General features: G+C 35.1%; 2 protein-coding genes across 3 annotated transcripts; one reads left to right on the top strand and one right to left on the bottom strand.

Moving 5' to 3' along the window:
• Positions 1-1,124: 1,124 nt before the first annotated feature.
• On the top strand, positions 1,125-3,936 carry LOC108457190 (protein SENSITIVE TO PROTON RHIZOTOXICITY 1). Its single transcript, XM_017756100.2, has 2 exons — positions 1,125-1,497; positions 2,232-3,936. The coding sequence occupies exon 2, from the start codon at positions 2,275-2,277 to the stop codon at positions 3,706-3,708; it is 1,434 nt and encodes a 477-aa protein (XP_017611589.1). The 5' UTR covers positions 1,125-1,497; positions 2,232-2,274; the 3' UTR covers positions 3,709-3,936.
• A 10,305-nt stretch (positions 3,937-14,241) lies between these two features.
• LOC108456821 (FHA domain-containing protein PS1) lies at positions 14,242-17,744 on the bottom strand. 2 transcript variants are annotated; one of them, XM_017755510.2, is made up of 7 exons: positions 17,359-17,744; positions 17,061-17,257; positions 16,726-16,812; positions 15,492-16,637; positions 15,257-15,392; positions 14,778-15,154; positions 14,242-14,707 (listed from the first exon to the last, which is right to left on the bottom strand). In XM_017755510.2, the coding sequence occupies exons 1-7, from the start codon at positions 17,615-17,617 to the stop codon at positions 14,465-14,467; spliced, it is 2,445 nt and encodes an 814-aa protein (XP_017610999.1). In that variant the 5' UTR covers positions 17,618-17,744; the 3' UTR covers positions 14,242-14,464. The 2 variants fall into 2 exon arrangements, with proteins under 2 accessions (XP_017610999.1, XP_017611000.1); XM_017755511.2 differs by having other exon boundaries at positions 17,064-17,257.
• Positions 17,745-19,047: the final 1,303 nt, after the last annotated feature.

Genomic DNA, 19,047 nt, shown 5'->3' with positions numbered 1-19,047 from the left:
TAGATTTTTTCAAACTCGAGTTCTATTAGATTCGGGTTTTTTTTATCTCGAGTTGTCTTGAATTCAAATTTTTTTGAACTCCAACTTTTTCGAGTTTAAATTTTGATCATTGTGAACTCAAATTGGTACAAACAAGCTTTTAAGTTTAAGTCTGTTTTGCCAATTACTTACTAAAAGAATAACGGAGTTTAAACATAATAATTGATAAAGTATTTATTCCATATAGGAAAATTATGTAATATTCTACTTAAAAGCTTAGCTCATTGAGTTGATTTAATTCATGTAAATGCAATCCTACTCAAACCATACTATTATTTTAATTGCGGTATATTAATGAATTATGATTTTATAATATATTATGTGGATAATTAGTAAAAGTATTAGGAAATCTCTCTACTTAGGAATAGATTACATTTTGGTCTCTCTATTGAAAAAAGAGAGAAAAAATTAGTCTTTATACATATCGAAATATGCAAATTAGCCTCTCTGTTAAATGATATCATGAAATGTTAATTTAAGTGGTTAATTACTAATTTAGACTCGAACTATAAATAAAATATAATTTTAAATGTTTTTCAAAAATTTCTTAACAATAATTCTAAAAGAAATCTTAAAAATATAATTTATTAAAAATATTAAACCATCAATTAGTAAAAGCATCAAGGAGATAAAGATGTAATTAAATCATGGATATTGTGCTCTACTTGCTCTTTTTCTTGGGAGGTGGCTGGAGTTTGAGAGACATTGGAGAAGTAATTTTGTTTTGGATTGCAGGGACTGGTGGTGTAAGGAGGGGTTAATTTGAGTTGGGTTTGATAAGGCTTTTTCTTCTGACGGTGTTAATGATTTTGAAGATTTTATTGGTGATTCAGGCTCTTGTTCATGATTACAATTACTTTGTTTTTTGACTGCATCAATTATTTTTGAGCTCATGGAATTCAGCTTATATGCTTGCATGCTGATTATTTTTAATATTTTTTTACAATTATTGTTAAGCAAAATTTTAAAAATAATTAATATGTAACGTCATGATAAAAAAAAAAAAAAAACTAATTTACATATTTTAAAATGTATCCATTTTTTCTGCCTGATACTTTTTAGTTTTACCGCAGTAATCTAAAAAATATATATTTTAGTTGAAGCGAAACAAACCACAAACGCAATAATAAACAATATAAAAGTGTTAAATTCAGAGAAGATTTGGAGGGCCAATCTGCTCGGGTTGAGATCGAAATCTGCTCGGGCTATTAGACGCGGCGGTGCTCATGGGGACCAGTGTCTGGCAAATCGACGGTGCTACTGCGCATGTTAACGTCGCAGGGGACTCTTACGGTTTTGATTAATGGGGTTGACGTGTTTATTGTCCCACATACCACCCAGTAACCATCTTGTGATCCTTTTTTCTAATAATTGACTGGGTCGACCGTCTGTTCTTTTTTTCCCTCTCCGTCTCTTTAGAAGCATGAGCTGAAGAGCATCCAAGCCATCTTGAATCTTGTAAGTCTCTTTTGTTACTGTTTTTTTTAATTAACCTTTAGTTTAAAGTTTTAATTTTTAAGCTTTGTTATCTCTAAAGATTGGATTTTTGCATCTGGGTATTAGCTGAATGTTAGGATCTTTCTAATTTACTTGCTTCAACTGTTTCTGCTTCTAATAAATTTTGATATGCTATGGTGAGTTTTTAAATTACTAATTTGATTGGGGAGAGGGGATTTAGGTATGTGTCAAAAAATTATTTGAAAATGGGGTTGGCAAACAAGAAAGTGGGATTTTTTTTTTTGTTGATTCAAGTTGGTAAGGGTTAAAACTCTTGCTGGAGCTTTCAAATGAGTTCTGGGGTTTTGGTTCAAGCTAAGGAAGAGTTAACGGTGATTTGACTTTCAATTTAGAAAACCAGTTTTTATTTTTCTGCACTTCTAGGACTCTTCAGTTACTTTGTTTTCTTTTATGACTTTGAATGGGAAAGGAAAAAAAAGGCAGTTTTTAGTAATTTAATGGTGGAAAAGAATGGAGGTTGTTTGATTTGATGAGTCAACTTGGCTGTGAAATTTGATCTTTTTTCTTGATGAACGTTGCGGATTTGGGGTAATATGATTCTGTTATGATTTTGATGCCTCAACTGTTCCTTCTTTCTGCGTCCCCCTCAAATTTGATAGCCATTTTTCATTATTTCTCTATTCAAATTTGTTGGAAAATTTACTAGCATTTTTGAATCCCTTGATGCTTTCCAGTTTTCGCCCGTATTTATATCTTGATATCTAAGAAGGCCCGAAAATGGATCTTAAAGAGAGGGTATGTGATGAGCTACAAAAGGAAGTTCCCAAAGGCGCGTCTTCTACTAATTTCAATACACAGCATCAGCAGAAGTGGGAAGATCCATCATCCACTTTAGATTACAGCACCAGGATCGAACCTCCTTTCCAGGCATTCAACCAGACCTCTCAAACTCAATCTTTGTTGTTGTGTAATAACCAAATCAAAGTCCCTATGCAAGATGGTTCCATTAATGACTTGCTTCAAGCCAGTAAAATCCAAGATTGGGATCCAAGTGCAATGCTAAACAATCTCTCATTCCTTGAGCAGAAGATCCATCAGCTTCAGGATTTGGTGTATTTAATCATTGCGCGGAAGGGTCAAGTGTTGGGGCGACCAGACGAACTTCTTGTTCAGCAGCAACAGCTAGTTACTGCGGATCTCACTTCAATTATAATTCAGCTGATATCTACTGCTGGTAGTCTTCTCTCGTCTGTAAAGCAAACACTTTCTGCAGCCACTACATCTCTGGGACAGTGTGGGGAGTTTGGTGGAGTTGTCTTCCCTTCTTCTGCACAAAGGCTGAATGATGGGGTTCAGCCACAAAATGCTGGTGGAAGCAAAGTCTCTGAGCCGCCAAATTCTATTGATATTACTAGTAACAATGGAAACGAGCAGAATAATCATATAGTCGAGGAGCATGAATTGAAAGATGAGGAAGATGCTGAGGAAGGAGAAAACCTTTTGCCTGGCACGTATGAGATACTGCAGTTAGAAAAGGAAGAAATCCTTGCGCCCCACACTCATTTCTGCACTATATGTGGAAAAGGATTCAAGAGAGATGCAAATTTACGAATGCATATGAGGGGTCATGGAGACGAGTACAAAACACCAGGGGCCCTTGCGAAACCCACTAAAGAATCCAGCTCTGAACCAACTATTATTAAGAGGTATTCCTGCCCTTATGCTGGTTGCAAGCGGAACAAGGATCACAAAAAGTTTCAGCCACTGAAGACCATTTTATGCGTCAAAAACCATTACAAGAGAACCCACTGTGACAAGAGCTACATTTGCAGCAGATGCAATACCAAGAAATTCTCAGTAATTGCTGATCTGAAAACTCATGAGAAGCATTGTGGTAAGGATAAGTGGCTTTGTTCTTGCGGCACCACGTTTTCAAGGAAAGATAAGCTGTTTGGGCATATCACTCTTTTCCAAGGTCACACTCCAGCCATTCCTTCAGATGAAATTAAAGTAGCACCCGCCGGAACATCTGATGGAGCCACTAATAAGGTTGGAAGCGTGAATTTCAACCTTTCCTCTTATGTTTCTAGTGAAAGTGAGGTTCAAAGTAGTAGTATGGACATTAAAGGGGGGATTGATGATGCTGTTGGTTACTTCTCACCGTTGAGCTTTGATACATGTAATTTTGGTGGGTTTCATGAGTTCCCTTGACCACCATTTGATGACTCAGAGAGTTCATTTGCATTTCTACTTTCTAGGTCCTGTAATTACAGTCAGAAAAGTGGAGAGGAGTAAAGCCCTTGATTGTGGCTAATTTCTTCCTTCACCAGTAGGGATTCAGGGATGTGTTAAATTTGTGTTGGAAGGCAGCCCTATGTACTTGGTTGCTTAAATAAATGCTCTAACCTTGTTAGAACACAGTTTTTTTTTCTTGTTAAAGTCGTAATCTTGACAATTGTTTGTTTTTAATATTTTTTTCACTCAGTGTTATTAACCATCGTATTGTCTTGCTGTTTTAATATTTGGGTCAAGTTATCAGTTGGGTTTTGTGGCGCCTCAAACCCGGTCGGGACAGTCCGACCTGAATTCAGAATGTCACATTAATCACTTGCGTGACTCTCCTTATCAACCATCAAACACACCACAAAATCATCATTCACACCATACAATATGCAAGCTAACATATTTATATGCATAAACATCAATCATATAGTTCAAAGTAAACATATAAGCCTTAACTCATGTTTCCACCGCGCTACTCTAATCAACACAACATCAGGGGTGAAATTGTCTTTTCACAAGCAATATACAAACAAACTTAAAACATTAAATTGAACGCGCATATCGTTAAAGCATTTTAATTAAGACTATATTTGAAAGAATCAACTGAAATCGATAAGTAATGCTCGTTTAATTTCAAAATAAAGTTTAAAGGATTAAATCATAAATTTAGTAAAATATATTGAAAAACCTTTTTTGTAAAATGGAGGGTATAATTATGAAATTAACCATACAAGACTTAATCATGCAAATTTTCATGGCATTTCATAGCATTTAAAGACTCCAATTGCATAGCACAAAAACTAGGACTAAATTGCAAAGATAACAAAACATGCCAGAAACACTCACAGAGTATCGTCATGACCATACGATTTACCTCGTCAAACTACGTGACCTAGGAGTTACCTCTCGTCACGACAACGCAACATTGGGAATCTTGACAACGATCCCTCGTCCCGATGACGTTCGAACGTCGTCTCGACGTCACTTGCAAATTTCAGTAGAAACAACCCAAAACTTGCATTTGACACTTTGAATCAATACCAAACATTCCATTATGCGCTTTCATGACAATTTCTCTATTTTAACATATCATATAACATTCATAGATCATATAAATTATGCTCAATCATACTAAATCATACATTAACATACTTTGACATCTTAAGTAAATTGCTATGCTAGCATGCAATCTAAAGTCACAATTCAATCACTTAACATGTCAAATTTGCATCTCATGCATTTCTAAGTGCAAAATAGGTTCATTTTACACCAATATAACTTTTAAAACTAATCCAAATGTTTAACATACCATTTTAACAACTATATCATCGATTCACCAGTGGACATACATACCATTCATCATGCAACTTCAACAGACATACATATTCAAGCATTAAAGTCTTTTAAAACAGACCTTAAAAGTCCATTTACAAACCAGCAATTAATAAAGTCTAAAACCCTCAAATTTGGTCTCACATTGCCTTCCTTATTGAAATTGAAAGCACAATACATACTCCAGATAATTTACCTTGCTTTGGATCATTTGGTGGATCACAAAGAGAGTGAGCTTTTTCAAGCTCAGTGAGTGCTCAAGAATGCTACATGTAAACACATACTCATGGTTAAAAGAAGGCGTACTACAACAATTAACCATGACATGACATTAAGCATACACATAACATTCATATTGATATATTGGTATAATGTGATTATGAAATATGTATAAAACATATTGTATTAGATAAACGGATCTCCAAATGTAACACCCCTTACCTGTATTCGTCGTCGAAATAGGGTACGAGGCATCACCAGAATTTACCGAATTAATTTTCCGTTATTACGAATTAAATACTGTTCATTTACCGAAATATGTTCTAACGTCCTTTAGATGGACCTCCAAAGTCCAAAACATACTTCGGGACCAAACCGGAACTAAACCGAAACTGTAGGAAATTTTTAGCAAAATCCCAAATTTTTTTTATAAGCTCAATATAACTCCTTTATAAATATTCAACCTTCCCTGCAATTTTTAAAATCGAAACCAACCTAAACCAGCCAATCCATTTCAACCAATTTGAAACTAAATCATACTTTTATTATAATTATACCATTTAGCATATTCATCACTCTTTACTTTAATACTGTTAGAATTAAGTGACCCGAATTCTTATTTAAATAAAATACGATGGAAAATAAAATAAAAGTAAAATCCATATAGAACTAGACTTCTTTTATTTTATTTTAGAATAAGGTTTTTTAAACCTTATTAAACTCCATCTATTTTATATTGATTAGGATAATGCGTTTCAATCCTACTAGAATATGGCTTTACAAGCCTATAAATAGACATAGTCTATTCCTCTTGTATTGATTCAAAATTTTTCGACATAGTGAATTTTCTTCTCCTTTGCCCGTGATTTTTTTCCCGAAAGGGTTTCCACGTAAAATTTGTGTGTTATTTATTTTATTTTTTATTTTATTTTATTTTTCACAAATTGGTATCCGAGCTTCCGGGTTGTTCATCTCAATCACAGTAATGGCGTCTTTGAAGTATGAAATTCCGCTGTTGGATCGCAACACCAGATTTGCATTGTGGCAAAATAAGATGCAAGCAGTTCTTGCGCAGATGGATCTGGAGGATGCCCTGTAGGGATAGATAAGATGCCTTCGATATTAACAGATGAAGAGAAGAAGCGTAAGGATCGAAAGGCATTAACACAATTACATCTGCATTTGTCCAACGAAACTTTGCAGGATGTGATGAAAGAGAAGACTGCCGCTGCATTATGGAAGAGGCTAGAACAAATATGTATGTCGAAAACTCTAACAAGCAAGTTGCATATGAAGCAGTGTCTTTATGCTCATTGTTTGGAGGAAGGTGTGTCTGTACACGAACACTTAACAGTGTTTAAAGAAATTCTCTCAAACTTGGAGGCCATAGAGGTTCAGTATGATAAGGAAGATCTAGGGTTGATTCTACTTTGTTCGTTGCCCCCGTCTTATTCAACCTTTAGAGATACGATTTTATATAGTCGCGAGTCTCTCACAGTTGATGAGGTTTATGATTCTTTAACCTCGTATGATAAGATGAAGCATCTTATGGTTAAACCCGACTCTCAGGGAGAGGGTCTCATTATTCGTGGGAGACAAGATCGGAATGCTGATGATGATCGTGGTAGGACACAAGAACGGAATCCTCGTGGTAAATCTAAGGGTAGATCGAAGTCTTCAAACAGAGGTAAAACTTGTAACTTCTGTAAGAAGAAATGGCACATTAAATCTGAGTGCTATAAGATACAAAATGAGATTAAAAGGAGGTCTGCGAATCAAAAGGAAAACAACCGTAAAATTCGGTGAAGGCGATGTTGTAGAAGACTACAGCGATGGTGAACTTCTAGTCGCTTCTGTCAATGATTTTAAAGTAAGCGAGGAATGAATACTTGATTCAGGCTGCACCTTCCACATGAGTCCCAATCAGGATTGGTTTACAACTTACGAAACAATGTCTGAAGATGTTGTTTTGATGGGAAATAATGCTTCGTGTAAAATCGCAGGTGTTGGAACAATTAAAGTTAAGATGTTTGATGGAGTTGTTAGAACACTTAGTGACGTACGACATGTTCCAGAATTGAAAATAAATTTAATTTCGTTGAGTACTCTTGATTTAAAAGGGTACAGATACAAAGCTGAAAGTGGGGTTTTAAAGATTTCCAAAGGGTCCCTTGTTGTGATGAAAGGGCAGAGAAAGATTGTCAAGTTATATGTTTTGCAGGGTTCTACTGTTACTGGTGATGTAGCTATCGCTTCCTCTTCCTTGTCAGATGATGATATTACTAAACTTTGGCATATGCGCCTAGGGCACATGAGTGAGAATGGCATGGCAGAATTGAGCAAAAGAGGACTTCTTGATGGGCAAGGAATTTGCAAACTGAATTTCTGTGAGCACTGTGTTTTTGGGAAGCAAAAGAGAGTTCGATTCACTAGAGGAATCCATAATACGAAGGGAACATTGGAGTATATTCATTCTGATCTGTGGGGGCCATCCAGAGTACCTTCGAGAGGTGGAGCTAATTATATGCTAACCTTTATTGATGATTTTTCCAGAAAAGTTTGGGAATTCTTCCTGAAGCAGAAAAGCGATGTGTTTTCCGCATTTAATTCTTGCAAATTTATGATTGAAAAACAGACGGGAAAATAGATAAAAACTTCTGCACAGACAATGGCTTAGAATTCTGTTCTGATGAGTTTAATAGATTGTGCAAGTCAGAAGGGATCATGAGACACTTGACAGTTTGTCATACTCCACAGCAAAACAGCATTGTAGAATGAATGAACAGAACGATCATGGAGAAGGTTCGATGTATGTTGTCAAATGCCAACTTACCGAAGTTATTTTGGGCAGAAGCAGCCTCTACTGCATGTTTTTTGGTCAACCCATCTTCATCCGTTGCCATTGAGAAAAAGACTCCACAAGAGGTATGGTCTAGAAATCCTGCTAATTATTCTGATTTAAAAATTTTGGGGTGTCCTGCGTATGCTCATGTTGATAATGGAAAATTGGAACCGAGATCCATTAAATGCGTTTTTCTTGGTTATAAAGCTGGTGTAAAAAGGTATAAGTTATGGTGTCCTGAAAATAGAAAAGTTGTGATTAGCAGAGATGTTGTTTTTGATGAAACTGCTATGCTACCTAACTTATCTCTTAAAGACTCTTCCAATAAAAAAAATCAAAAGCAGGTGGAGTATCAGATTAATACAGAGTCAACTCCTCAAGCCAGAACAAAAATTGAGAATAGAATTGCTTCTTCACCACAATACTCTATCGCCAAAAACAGAATTAAAAGAGAAATTAAACCTCCAAAGAAGTATGTCGAGGCTGATCTAGTTGCTTATGCTTTAAATGTGGCTAAAGATATAGATGCGAATCAAGAGCCATCTAATTATTCTCGAGGCGGTTAGAATGTGAAGACTCGAAAAAGTGGATGTTTGCTATGCAAGAAGAGATGGAATCACTCCACAAAAACAGAACATGGGACCTTCTGAAACTTCCTAAAGGTAAAAAGGATGTTCGTTGTAAATGGGTGTTTAAAAAGAAAAAAGGGACTCCAGAAGTTGAAGAACCCAGATATAAAGCAAGGCTTGTTGCAAAGGGTTACAATCAAATTCCAGGAGTGGACTTCACAGATGTGTTCTCTCTAGTTGTTAAGCATAGTTCGATTAGAGCTTTGCTTGGTATTGTGGCCATGCATGATTTGGAGCTTGAGCAGTTAGATGTAAAAACAACATTTCTGCATGGAGAACTTGAGGAGGATATTTACATGCAACAACCGGAGGGTTTTATAGTCTCAGAAAAAGAGGACTATGTTTGCTTGCTGAGAAAGTCCCTTTACGGTTTGAAACAGTCACCAAGACAGTGGTACAAGAGGTTTGATTCCTTTATAACTTCTAATGATTTCAAAAGAAGTAGTTTAGACAGTTGTGTTTACTTTAAGAAAAACAGTGATGGTTCTTTTGTGTATCTACTTCTTTATGTTGATGACATGTTGATAGTAGCAAAAGATAAAGGAGAGATAAGAAAGGTCAAAGCCCAACTAAGTGAAGAATTTGAGATGAAAGATTTAGGACCAGCAAAGAAGATACTTGGTATGGAGATTCTCAGAGATAGAAAATCAAGTAAATTGTACCTAAGTCAGAAGGGGTACATTGAGAAAGTTCTTTACAGGTTCAATATGCAGAGTGCTAAGCCTGTTAGTACTCCTTTAGCAGCCCATTTCAGACTTTCATCGGCTTTGTCTCCACAATCAGATGATGAGATTGAGTACATGTCACATGTTCCATACTCTAGTGCAGTGGGATCTCTCATGTATGCTATGGTTTGTTCACGTTCAGATTTATCATATGCAGTCAGTGCAGTTAGTAGATACATGGCAAATCCTGGTAAAGAACATTGGAAAGCAGTTCAGTGGATTTTAAGATACTTACGAGGCACTACTGATGTTTGCTTACAGTTTGGAATAACTAAAGATGGAGTCATAGGGTATGTTGATGCTGATTTTGCTGGAGACTTTGATAGAAGAAGATCTCTCACAGGTTACATCTTTACAATCGAAGGTTGTGCAATTAGTTGGAAAGCCACTTTGCAAACTACAGTCGCTTTATCTACCACTGAAGCTAAGTACATGGCGATTTCTGAGGCTTGTAAAGAAGCTATTTGGTTGAAGGGACTATTTAGTGAACTCAATGAAGACCTTCAAATCAGTACAGTATTTTGGGACAGTCAGAGTGTCACATCCCTTACAAAAGATCAAATGTTTCATGAGAGAACAAAACATATTGATCTTCGGTATCATTTTGTTCGTGATATTATTGCTCGTGGTGATATTGTTGTGAGCAAAATTAGTACTCATGAAAATCCTACAGATATGATGACTAAGTCACTTCCTATAACCAAGTTTGAGCATTGCTTAGACTTGGTTGGTGTTCATTGTTGAAGTTAAACCCTTAAGGGGTTTTATGGAAGAGGTGGAGAACTTGTTCATTAAAAGTTCGCGATGAAGAACTTGTTCATTGAGAATTTGTGTCAAGGTGGAGATTGTTAGAATTAAGTGACTCGAATTCTTATTTAAATAAAATACGATGGAAAATAAAATAAAAGTAAAATCTATATAGAACTAGACTTCTTTTATTTTATTTTAGAATAAGGTTTTTTAAACCTTATTAAACTCCATCTATTTTATATTGATTAGGATGAGGTGTTTCAATCCTACTAGAATATGGCTTTACAAGCCTATAAATAGACATAGTCTATTCCTCTTGTATTGATTAAAAATTTTTCGACATAGTGAATTTTCTTCTCCTCTACCCGTGGTTTTTTTCCCGAAAGGGTTTTCACGTAAAATTTGTGTGTTCTTTATTTTATTTTTTATTTTATTTTATTTTTCACAAATACATATTCATTAAACAAGTCTTAGCATTTATATAATCATCAAACTATATGCATGCCATATAAATTAAAAAGGGAAATTTACAAAAGCTACCGGAGATAATCTGGATAGTGTGATCCTTAGTGTTGATCCGATACTCTGTATATTTTCACGCCAATCTACAAGATACATTGAATACGCTCAAGTAAGCTTATAGAAGCTTAGTATGTTCATTGGCATAAAACATAAATATTACCAAACATTCATACATTTATACAATATACACAATTACTAAGTTCACCTATCAACCACAATTTCACATGATGAATTCATTTCATTGAGCTCAATTTTAAAACATCAAATATCCAATCATATTCCAGCATTTAGTTTCAACTATCACTTACCAATTAGAGAACATCTTACGGATTTGAGTACGTTGTTCACTCATTGTCACATTTCACTTTGCCATATTTGGCACACTTTATCACTTTGCCATAGTTCAACTATGGACTTGCATTTTCACATTTTTCACTTGAACACTTTGTCGCATTGCCATAGCTTAGCTATGGTCTTACACTTGAACACTTGCACTTTGCCATGATATAATCATGGTTTCATCCGTCAATTCGTCATTATTCACTGAACAACAGTACTCAATCCTGCATTCTGCTAAATTTGAACTTTTGCTTCGATTTTCATGTTATTACAATATTCATGATTTAATAACAAATATATATAAAATAATACATGTAACCATTCTTAGTTTAGCAAATAATTATGAAAGTACAACCATATGAACTTCCCTGGGTCGATTTACAAAATTTGTGAAAATTCAGTGACTAATCAGCTACTTTCTCTTTTCCTCGATTTGTTTCAGGTTCTCGATCTATCATTGTAAAATCATTCACTTACCAGTATTGAATTCACCTTCGTTCTATTTCACATCCTTAATGCTTATAACCCGCTTATAAGTAACATTATCTGTAATTTCATTATTTACTTATGTATATTCAATGCTATCCATCCGTGTCAGAGTTGCTAAATTATTTTTATTTTAAGCTACAGAACTCCAAATTAGGATCCACTAATTTTTACTGAAACTAGACTCACATATATTTTTACCATAAAATTTTCACAATTTTTGGTTTAGCCAATAAGTACAGTTTATTCTTTAAAGTTACCCCTATTGTACTGTCTGACAGTTCAAATCTTCTTCACTAAAAATTAATTATCTCCTCGTACAGAATTCAGATGATGTTTTTGTTCATTTCTCTTGAAAATAGATTCATTCAGGATTTTAAAAATATAAATTTAAGCTTCTAATTATTTTTATCCAATTTTTTATGATTTTCCAAATTCAAAAAAGGGGAACCCGAAATCATTCTAACCTTGTCTCACAAAATTTATTATATCTCATAATTTACAATTCCATTACTTTCAACGTTTCTTCTATAAGAAACTAGACTCAATAAGATTTAATTTTATATTTTATTCATTCTCTAATTGGATTTCTAAAATTTTTGGTGATTTTTCAAAGTTAAATTACTGCTGCTGTCCAAAACTGTTTTAGTGCAAATGTTGATTTCGATTTTGCCCCAAATTTCACAGTTCATACAATTCAGTCCTTGCTCAATTAGCCCCTCAATTAAGCTAATTTTTCCCAATTAATACTTTACCTAGAAATTAAAATTTATTTCAAAACTATTGAAATTAAAAAATTCCACATAAGACCTTAACTTCAAACTCTTTTACAATTAGGTCTCAAACATTCACTTTCTATTCAATTCTTTCAATAAAATCAGCATATAAACAATGTAAAGCTCTAATTCCATGCTAAATCATCATATACTTCCAACACATATTCATATAAACTTTCAAGTTCTTCCATAGGATCAAAAACTAATGAATTCAACAAGTGGACCTAGTTGTAAAAGTCACAAAAAAACAAAAATTTCAACAAATAATCAAGAATTGAACTTACTTGCAGTAAAAATATGAAAAACCAGCTTAAGGAAACCCTTTTATGGTGTTTTTGCTGATGAGAATGCAGAAAAATAAAGAGAAATCTAGATAATTCCACTTTAGTCCTAGCTTTATTAAGTAAATTTTGTAATATTCCAATTTTGCCCTTAATTCATCAATTTTCCTGTTGATTTCACGCCCCTTGCCGTCCAGCCCAAAACATTTTGGGTCTAATTACCTTTTAAAACCCTTCTTAATAGTCACCTAAGCTGTTCAATCATTATTTAACTAGTTTTGTATTTTTTTTCAATTTAGTCCTTTTTAACCAATTGACTATCCAAACGTTAAAATTTTCTAACGAAATTTTAATACCAACTCAATGACACTCCATAAATATTTCTAAAAATATTTATGACTCGGTTTATGAACTCGAGGTCTCGATACCTCGGTTTAGACCCAATTTACTTATTAATTTCTTTTTAAATAAAAAAATCCACTAATCCAAAAATTCCCTTTTCATCACACTTGACTCATATGTATTTATTTATTAAATTTTAAAATTTGTTTATCGGATTTAGTGATCTTGTATCACTGTTTCCGACACCACTGAAATTTAGGCTATTACACCAAACACAACCAATATAATATGTAGCATAAAGCTATCACCCTCCAAACACAACCATAAGTGGTGAGTACTCACCATCCTATGGCATGTTAACTATACCTAATAGTTCCAAGAGATCACAATGTCATCATATCCATGTAAACACATATACTTACTGTTTTATGCACATTTTCACATATAATATAACACATGTTCATAGCACTTTCATATTGCTTGTAATGCACTTTCAAGTGTTCTCATAATGCTCAAAGAGCCATATCGTATAGATCTCATATATTGTGAATAAAGCCAGCATTTCACAAGTCATTCTGACATTCTCACATCACATATAAGCTTTATTTGCAAAGTATCTTAGGGTTGAGTAAAAACACATACTCTTGGAAATTCGGATAAGAGATTAGGCTAAGCTCCTCTTTAACACATTAAAATGTGCCTAAACGCAGAATCAAACTCCGATATCCAAATCAAACTCTCAATTCACTAATCTGATTATACTAACCCGATTTTTAGGATGCGATAGGTTTCCTTTATCATGTTTTTCATCCAAGCATGGGATCTTTTTCCTCAATAGCAACTAAGGGTTGGACTCCTGTGTTTATGATAACATGGACGTTAGCAAAGCTCAGCAGCTAGCATCGTCAACTGGATTGGATTGGTTTTGGAACCAATCAGCTTTCAGAAAAGAAAGGTAGTCCCCAACCAAACCAACATATAGTGACCACCAATCTAGATTTATCCACTGCCCACTTCCTTAGTATCTTCTCCATTCTCTAATCCCGCTGAAGCACTTTTATACCAGTGAATCTTGGTAACATGTCATGTTTATTAAACACCATGCCACATCGGAACAACAAATCATGTAACATTTTATAATTGAAAATACTGCAATGTTTCTTCCCATGTTGCTTTATGATTATCCAAATTAGTTTTACCTTGTTTTGCATCAAAGTATCATTTAAATTCATTTTAGAATACATGAAAATTAATTATTTCAAGGTTTAACAATAATTTATACAAGACTATGCTTGATTGAGAAAAAGAATTGCACTCATGGCAAAGCTTGTCTTTGGAGGAAACAGTATTGATCCCATCAATGGTGTATGCTATATTGCAATATATGTAAGCAATTACTTGAGATTTCAAAACATAACAGCTGGAACATATCTCAAATGTTTCAGCGGAATGAATTGAGGTGGGAATAGTGGGAATTATGAAGCAGAATGAGTTTCAAACCCTTGATATCTCCTCCCTTGGATGGCTTCTTTAGGGGACAACGGTTGTACTTGTCCCTCAAAACTACATCATCCATCACTGACCAGGTGTGTCCTCTAGGAGAGCTGTCTGCCCACATGAACCGCTCTGAGAAGGGGTTCACCACACTCTCCCGGAATTCTTGCACTGTCTCACACATCAAACCCTGCAGTATAGCAGCCTATAATGAAAAACGGAACAAGAGAAAGAATGTGGACCATAATAATACGTCATACCTCTGCCATGGCCTTGATCTTTAGAGTGACATCATTACTCAGCACCACCAACTGTCCATCATCACTCTTCATCTTCCTACACAGTAGGGCATAATCAAGGATATGATCTTCGGCTGTGGGTGTAGCAATTTTCATCAGACTTCCCCCAGCTGAAAATGGTCCAAACGAATTCCCCATACTGCCTTCACTAAAGTGAGAGTGGGGAGTGGCGGGTGGTGTTGGTGCGATTGGCCCTCCTTCCTCCATAGTGCTTTGGACATGGATCCACCATTTCGTTTTCACCATGCACTCTTCAATCCATTCCAAGACGGATGAGGCTTCTGTTGTTCTTCTGAATAGACTACCACGTCGCTTCAAATAATCTAATTCCCTTATGACTTTTAAAAGCAAAAAAGAATATATATGACAATTAGTATGGAGATTACGAATCACCATCACAAGGTGGAAGAGATTAACCATGATGCTCATAATTAAGTTACCCATTCTTGGAATGATCAGTCGAGTCCCTTTGAGACCTTGTAAGAGCTTTAAAGTCTTCCTTGATTCCTTATCCAGCAAAGAAGTGGTGTCTGCTATCAGGGACCAAGTCCTCCTTGGCTCTCCAGCAGATTTGTTCTGCAAATGAATTTCATATATTACATATATAAATGTCCTTGGCAAATAAATAGTGATGAATTCTTCAAATAAAAAGTAAAACGTTGTTTCAGGACTCACCAAAGATGGACAAGCAATCCTCTTCTCTATTTTCTTGGAATTGGAAGCAGTAGACTTGCCAGCAGAGTCCACCATCAAAGATTGGAATGGCGCCCTTTCTGCTATTCCCTTTATCATTATATCTTGTTGATTTCGAGAGGCCTTCCTTGTGGATTTCTGCTCTTTTATAAGTTTGGGCGTCTGGTTTTCTGTGTCTGAGGCAATCATCATGTCCTCTTCCAGCTTGCCCTTTCTTTTCAAGGCTTTCATCGAAAGAGTATTTGGGGTGAAATTCTCCTTGTCGGGGGTAAAAATTTCTTTTTCATCTGAGCTAACAAAAAGAGATTTGGGGTTGGGTTTATTTTCAGCACCAGCTTTTCCAGCGCTCCTCCCAGTTTGAATCTGAAGAACAGAAGCAGGTTTACCTCTTCTGGACCAAATACTTTGCAAGTTGGATTTCGTTTCTAACCTCAGGGGAGAGCTGTCTAAATTTTCATATTCAGACGACAGCAGTGCAGGAGCAGTAGGCAAAGGTGAGTTGACTACTTCCTTCAAGAGAGAAGCAGAACAAAAACTTTTATTTTCGCTCTCATAGTCTTCAGGTTCCTCAAACTTTCCATTCAGGTTCCTTTCCTCCGTTGGTTTCAAAGCAGAAAGCGGCTTGGGAATCTGGCTTTCTTCATCACAGTCCATTACATTAATCAACAATATATCCTCCTCATCCAAAGTTGGTTCTATCAGGTGAAGTTGGCTTTCTTGTATCGATCTTCTGTTTTCAACTTCTTTTACAACTGAAGGATGCATGTTCTCAGTGTCTGAGTATCTCTCTGAATTCTCTCCTTCAGAGACAGAGATTGCTTTTGTGACAGCCTCTGGAAAGATTGTCTTGCTATTTTCTCCCAACTTCTGATATTGGGACTCAACATCCAAACTCAATTCCCCTGAAAGCTCAGAAATTTCCCCCCTCGTCTTCTCAACATCATCATCATCGTCATCGTCATCATCGTCATCGTAGATCGAAGAATTCAAATTTTCAGGCATCGGGGGTGCTGATGGAATCTCTTTCTTCACAAGCACTCCTGAACTTCCATCACCAAATAAAAAAGCTAAACCCTCCAAAATGCAATCCATTGAGAGAAGCTCTTCCTCTTCACCTGGCACTGAACTCTGAGCTTGTAAAAGCCCAACATTGATCAGAAAAGACAAGTTTAAAAAGCTAAAACCATTTACTTCTTTAGAAGCAATATACCCTCACCTGAGATGTTTCTTCTTCTTTGTTTTCCACCGGCAATGAATCTTTCTCCTCAGCACCTTCACTTTTGGGTGATAACGTATTCACCGCCTATATAGTTTAATTCAAAAAAAAAGAAAAGAATCAGAAGAAACAGGAAAATGATTTCAATCCTACAGGCTACCACTTGAAACCCAAATTCGTCCAGAATGCTTTCCTTCTCCCTAAATAAATTCATCCTCGACCAATACAAAAAAACCTTGGACATGACTTTCTGTGAAATTTCGATTGTAAAAGATAAATACATACAAGAAAACCAAAGATTAAAAGAAAAAGGTCAAAAGAACAATTTCACCAACCACCTCCTCTTTCTCTTCTTCCATGGGCACGTCCATTGCAGATACGTAGGGGTTTTCCATATCATAAGCACGACTCATAGGAATCCAATGCAGTTTATAAACCCTAGTCGAGCCACCAAGTTTTATGGTATCACCTTCATTCAGTTCGACCGCAAGTCCTGGGTCAATCTTCTTCCCTGAAACCCAGGTCCCGTGAACTGCACCCCAGGAAAACAACAACACCGATAAACCAATGAAACTGGAACGAAAACCCAGACAAGAAAGATGAAAAAGAAAGGAGAGGGAACCAATTTAATACCAGAAGAAAGGTCGAGGACAGAGAGTTTGAGGGAAGTGGGTCTGGAGTGAATTTGGAGGTGAAATCTGCTAATACTTGGATGAGTTAGCATGATGTTGCAATCTGGGTGTCTTCCCACTATCAAAACTTCCTCGGGGGTTTCTGATTCTTCACCATCTTCCATATATCGTGATTTGTTGATGACAAAAATGTTCTTAAGAATTGCTCCATTCTTTACCACTGTAAACACCGGAATTTTCATCTCTTTTTCCTCACCCATTGTTGACAGGAAACTTGAAATCTGACTTCTTTTCTTTCTTTTAGTACTTTTAATTTTTGGATTTCTGTATAATGATTTCTTGAAAGTTAAATGGTCTCTTCTTTCTTTCTAATGGTTGGGTTGGGATTTTGTTGGAGGGATTTTGATTTTGAATCTTTAAAAAGGTGACCGTTGTAGTAACGGCTATTGGAGCCCACCTCTAGTAGAAAAGGTTTGGGAACCCCACACATGAGAACCCGTAAATTACACTGCAAATTATTTTTGGTTAATTTAGTTACTTTAATTAAAATAATTATTTGAATTAATTATAGAGAGATTATTAACTTTAATCAAAAATAAAAAAAGTGTCACGTTAACAATCCGTTAGTAAATTAATAAATTTTTTAACGGTAATATCCAATTTGAACAATCATCTTAACTAAAGTAACTAAATTGACAAAAATTATAAAGTGTCCAGAATAAGAATGCTATTTTAAAGTGATCTGTTGTGTAGTTTACCCTTTTTTATCACTCAACTATCAATTTATTTAATTTGATCACTTAACTATTTAATTTTTTGTTATCACTCAACTATTTTTTTTTTTTTGTAAATTTGGCCACCCAGCTTATCAAGATTTTTATTTTTATCAATTTCTGTTAAATACAATTAAATCTGGGTGAATTACCATATCAAATCTTCAAGTTAAGAACATGGTGGAGAATAAGTAATGGAGTCAAAATATAACACTTAAAACGATTTTGGCAATCTCAAGTCAAAAGATATTTACACAATTTCCGACAAACTTGTTTTTCTAATAAGGTGAACTTTAAGCATCACTATGTCTATAGCTTGTGAGAAATACTACTTGAGCTAGTCAAGGAGTATAACATCGGCTAGTTTATCAACATTAGCAATGTTCTATCTTGTTAATACTATGCTCAACGATAATTTAGGTATCTTTGCATTTGCATACAATAAGAATCTCACATCATAAACTTCTCAAGATTTTCTTTCCACAATGATTTATGTACAAAAAAAATTATCATATCATTTAAAAAATTTTAAAATCAAGCTAAAAAATTAACGTAAGCATAATAAATAAAAAATGTCGCAATATATAAATAGTCAATTACATGAAATTATTCCTATTACATCATATGCTCTAGAGCATATTACTAACATTTGTTATGTCATTTTGCTGCATTTTGGTTGTTAGTTAAAATAAAGATGTCTGAATAGTTTGATTGTAGATTTTTTTAGGTTGTGATTTTGGTCGAAGGAGAGATGATGATTGAGTTAAGAATGAAGAGTTGTTGAGTTGATTGGATTAGATGTGAGGCATGAGGTTGATACTAGCTTTCCTAGAGTTTAGGGCTTGAGAAGTTGATATTGTTTGGATTATCGAGTTAGGGAGTAATGGTGTAAAAATTGAGTGATCAAAGTGTAAACT

Source organism: Gossypium arboreum, chromosome 9, assembly GCF_025698485.1.
Source record: "Gossypium arboreum isolate Shixiya-1 chromosome 9, ASM2569848v2, whole genome shotgun sequence".
Lineage (NCBI taxonomy): Eukaryota > Viridiplantae > Streptophyta > Magnoliopsida > Malvales > Malvaceae > Gossypium > Gossypium arboreum.
Note: the sequence above shows the minus strand (reverse complement) of the source record. Positions and strands in the feature narration are given on the sequence as shown.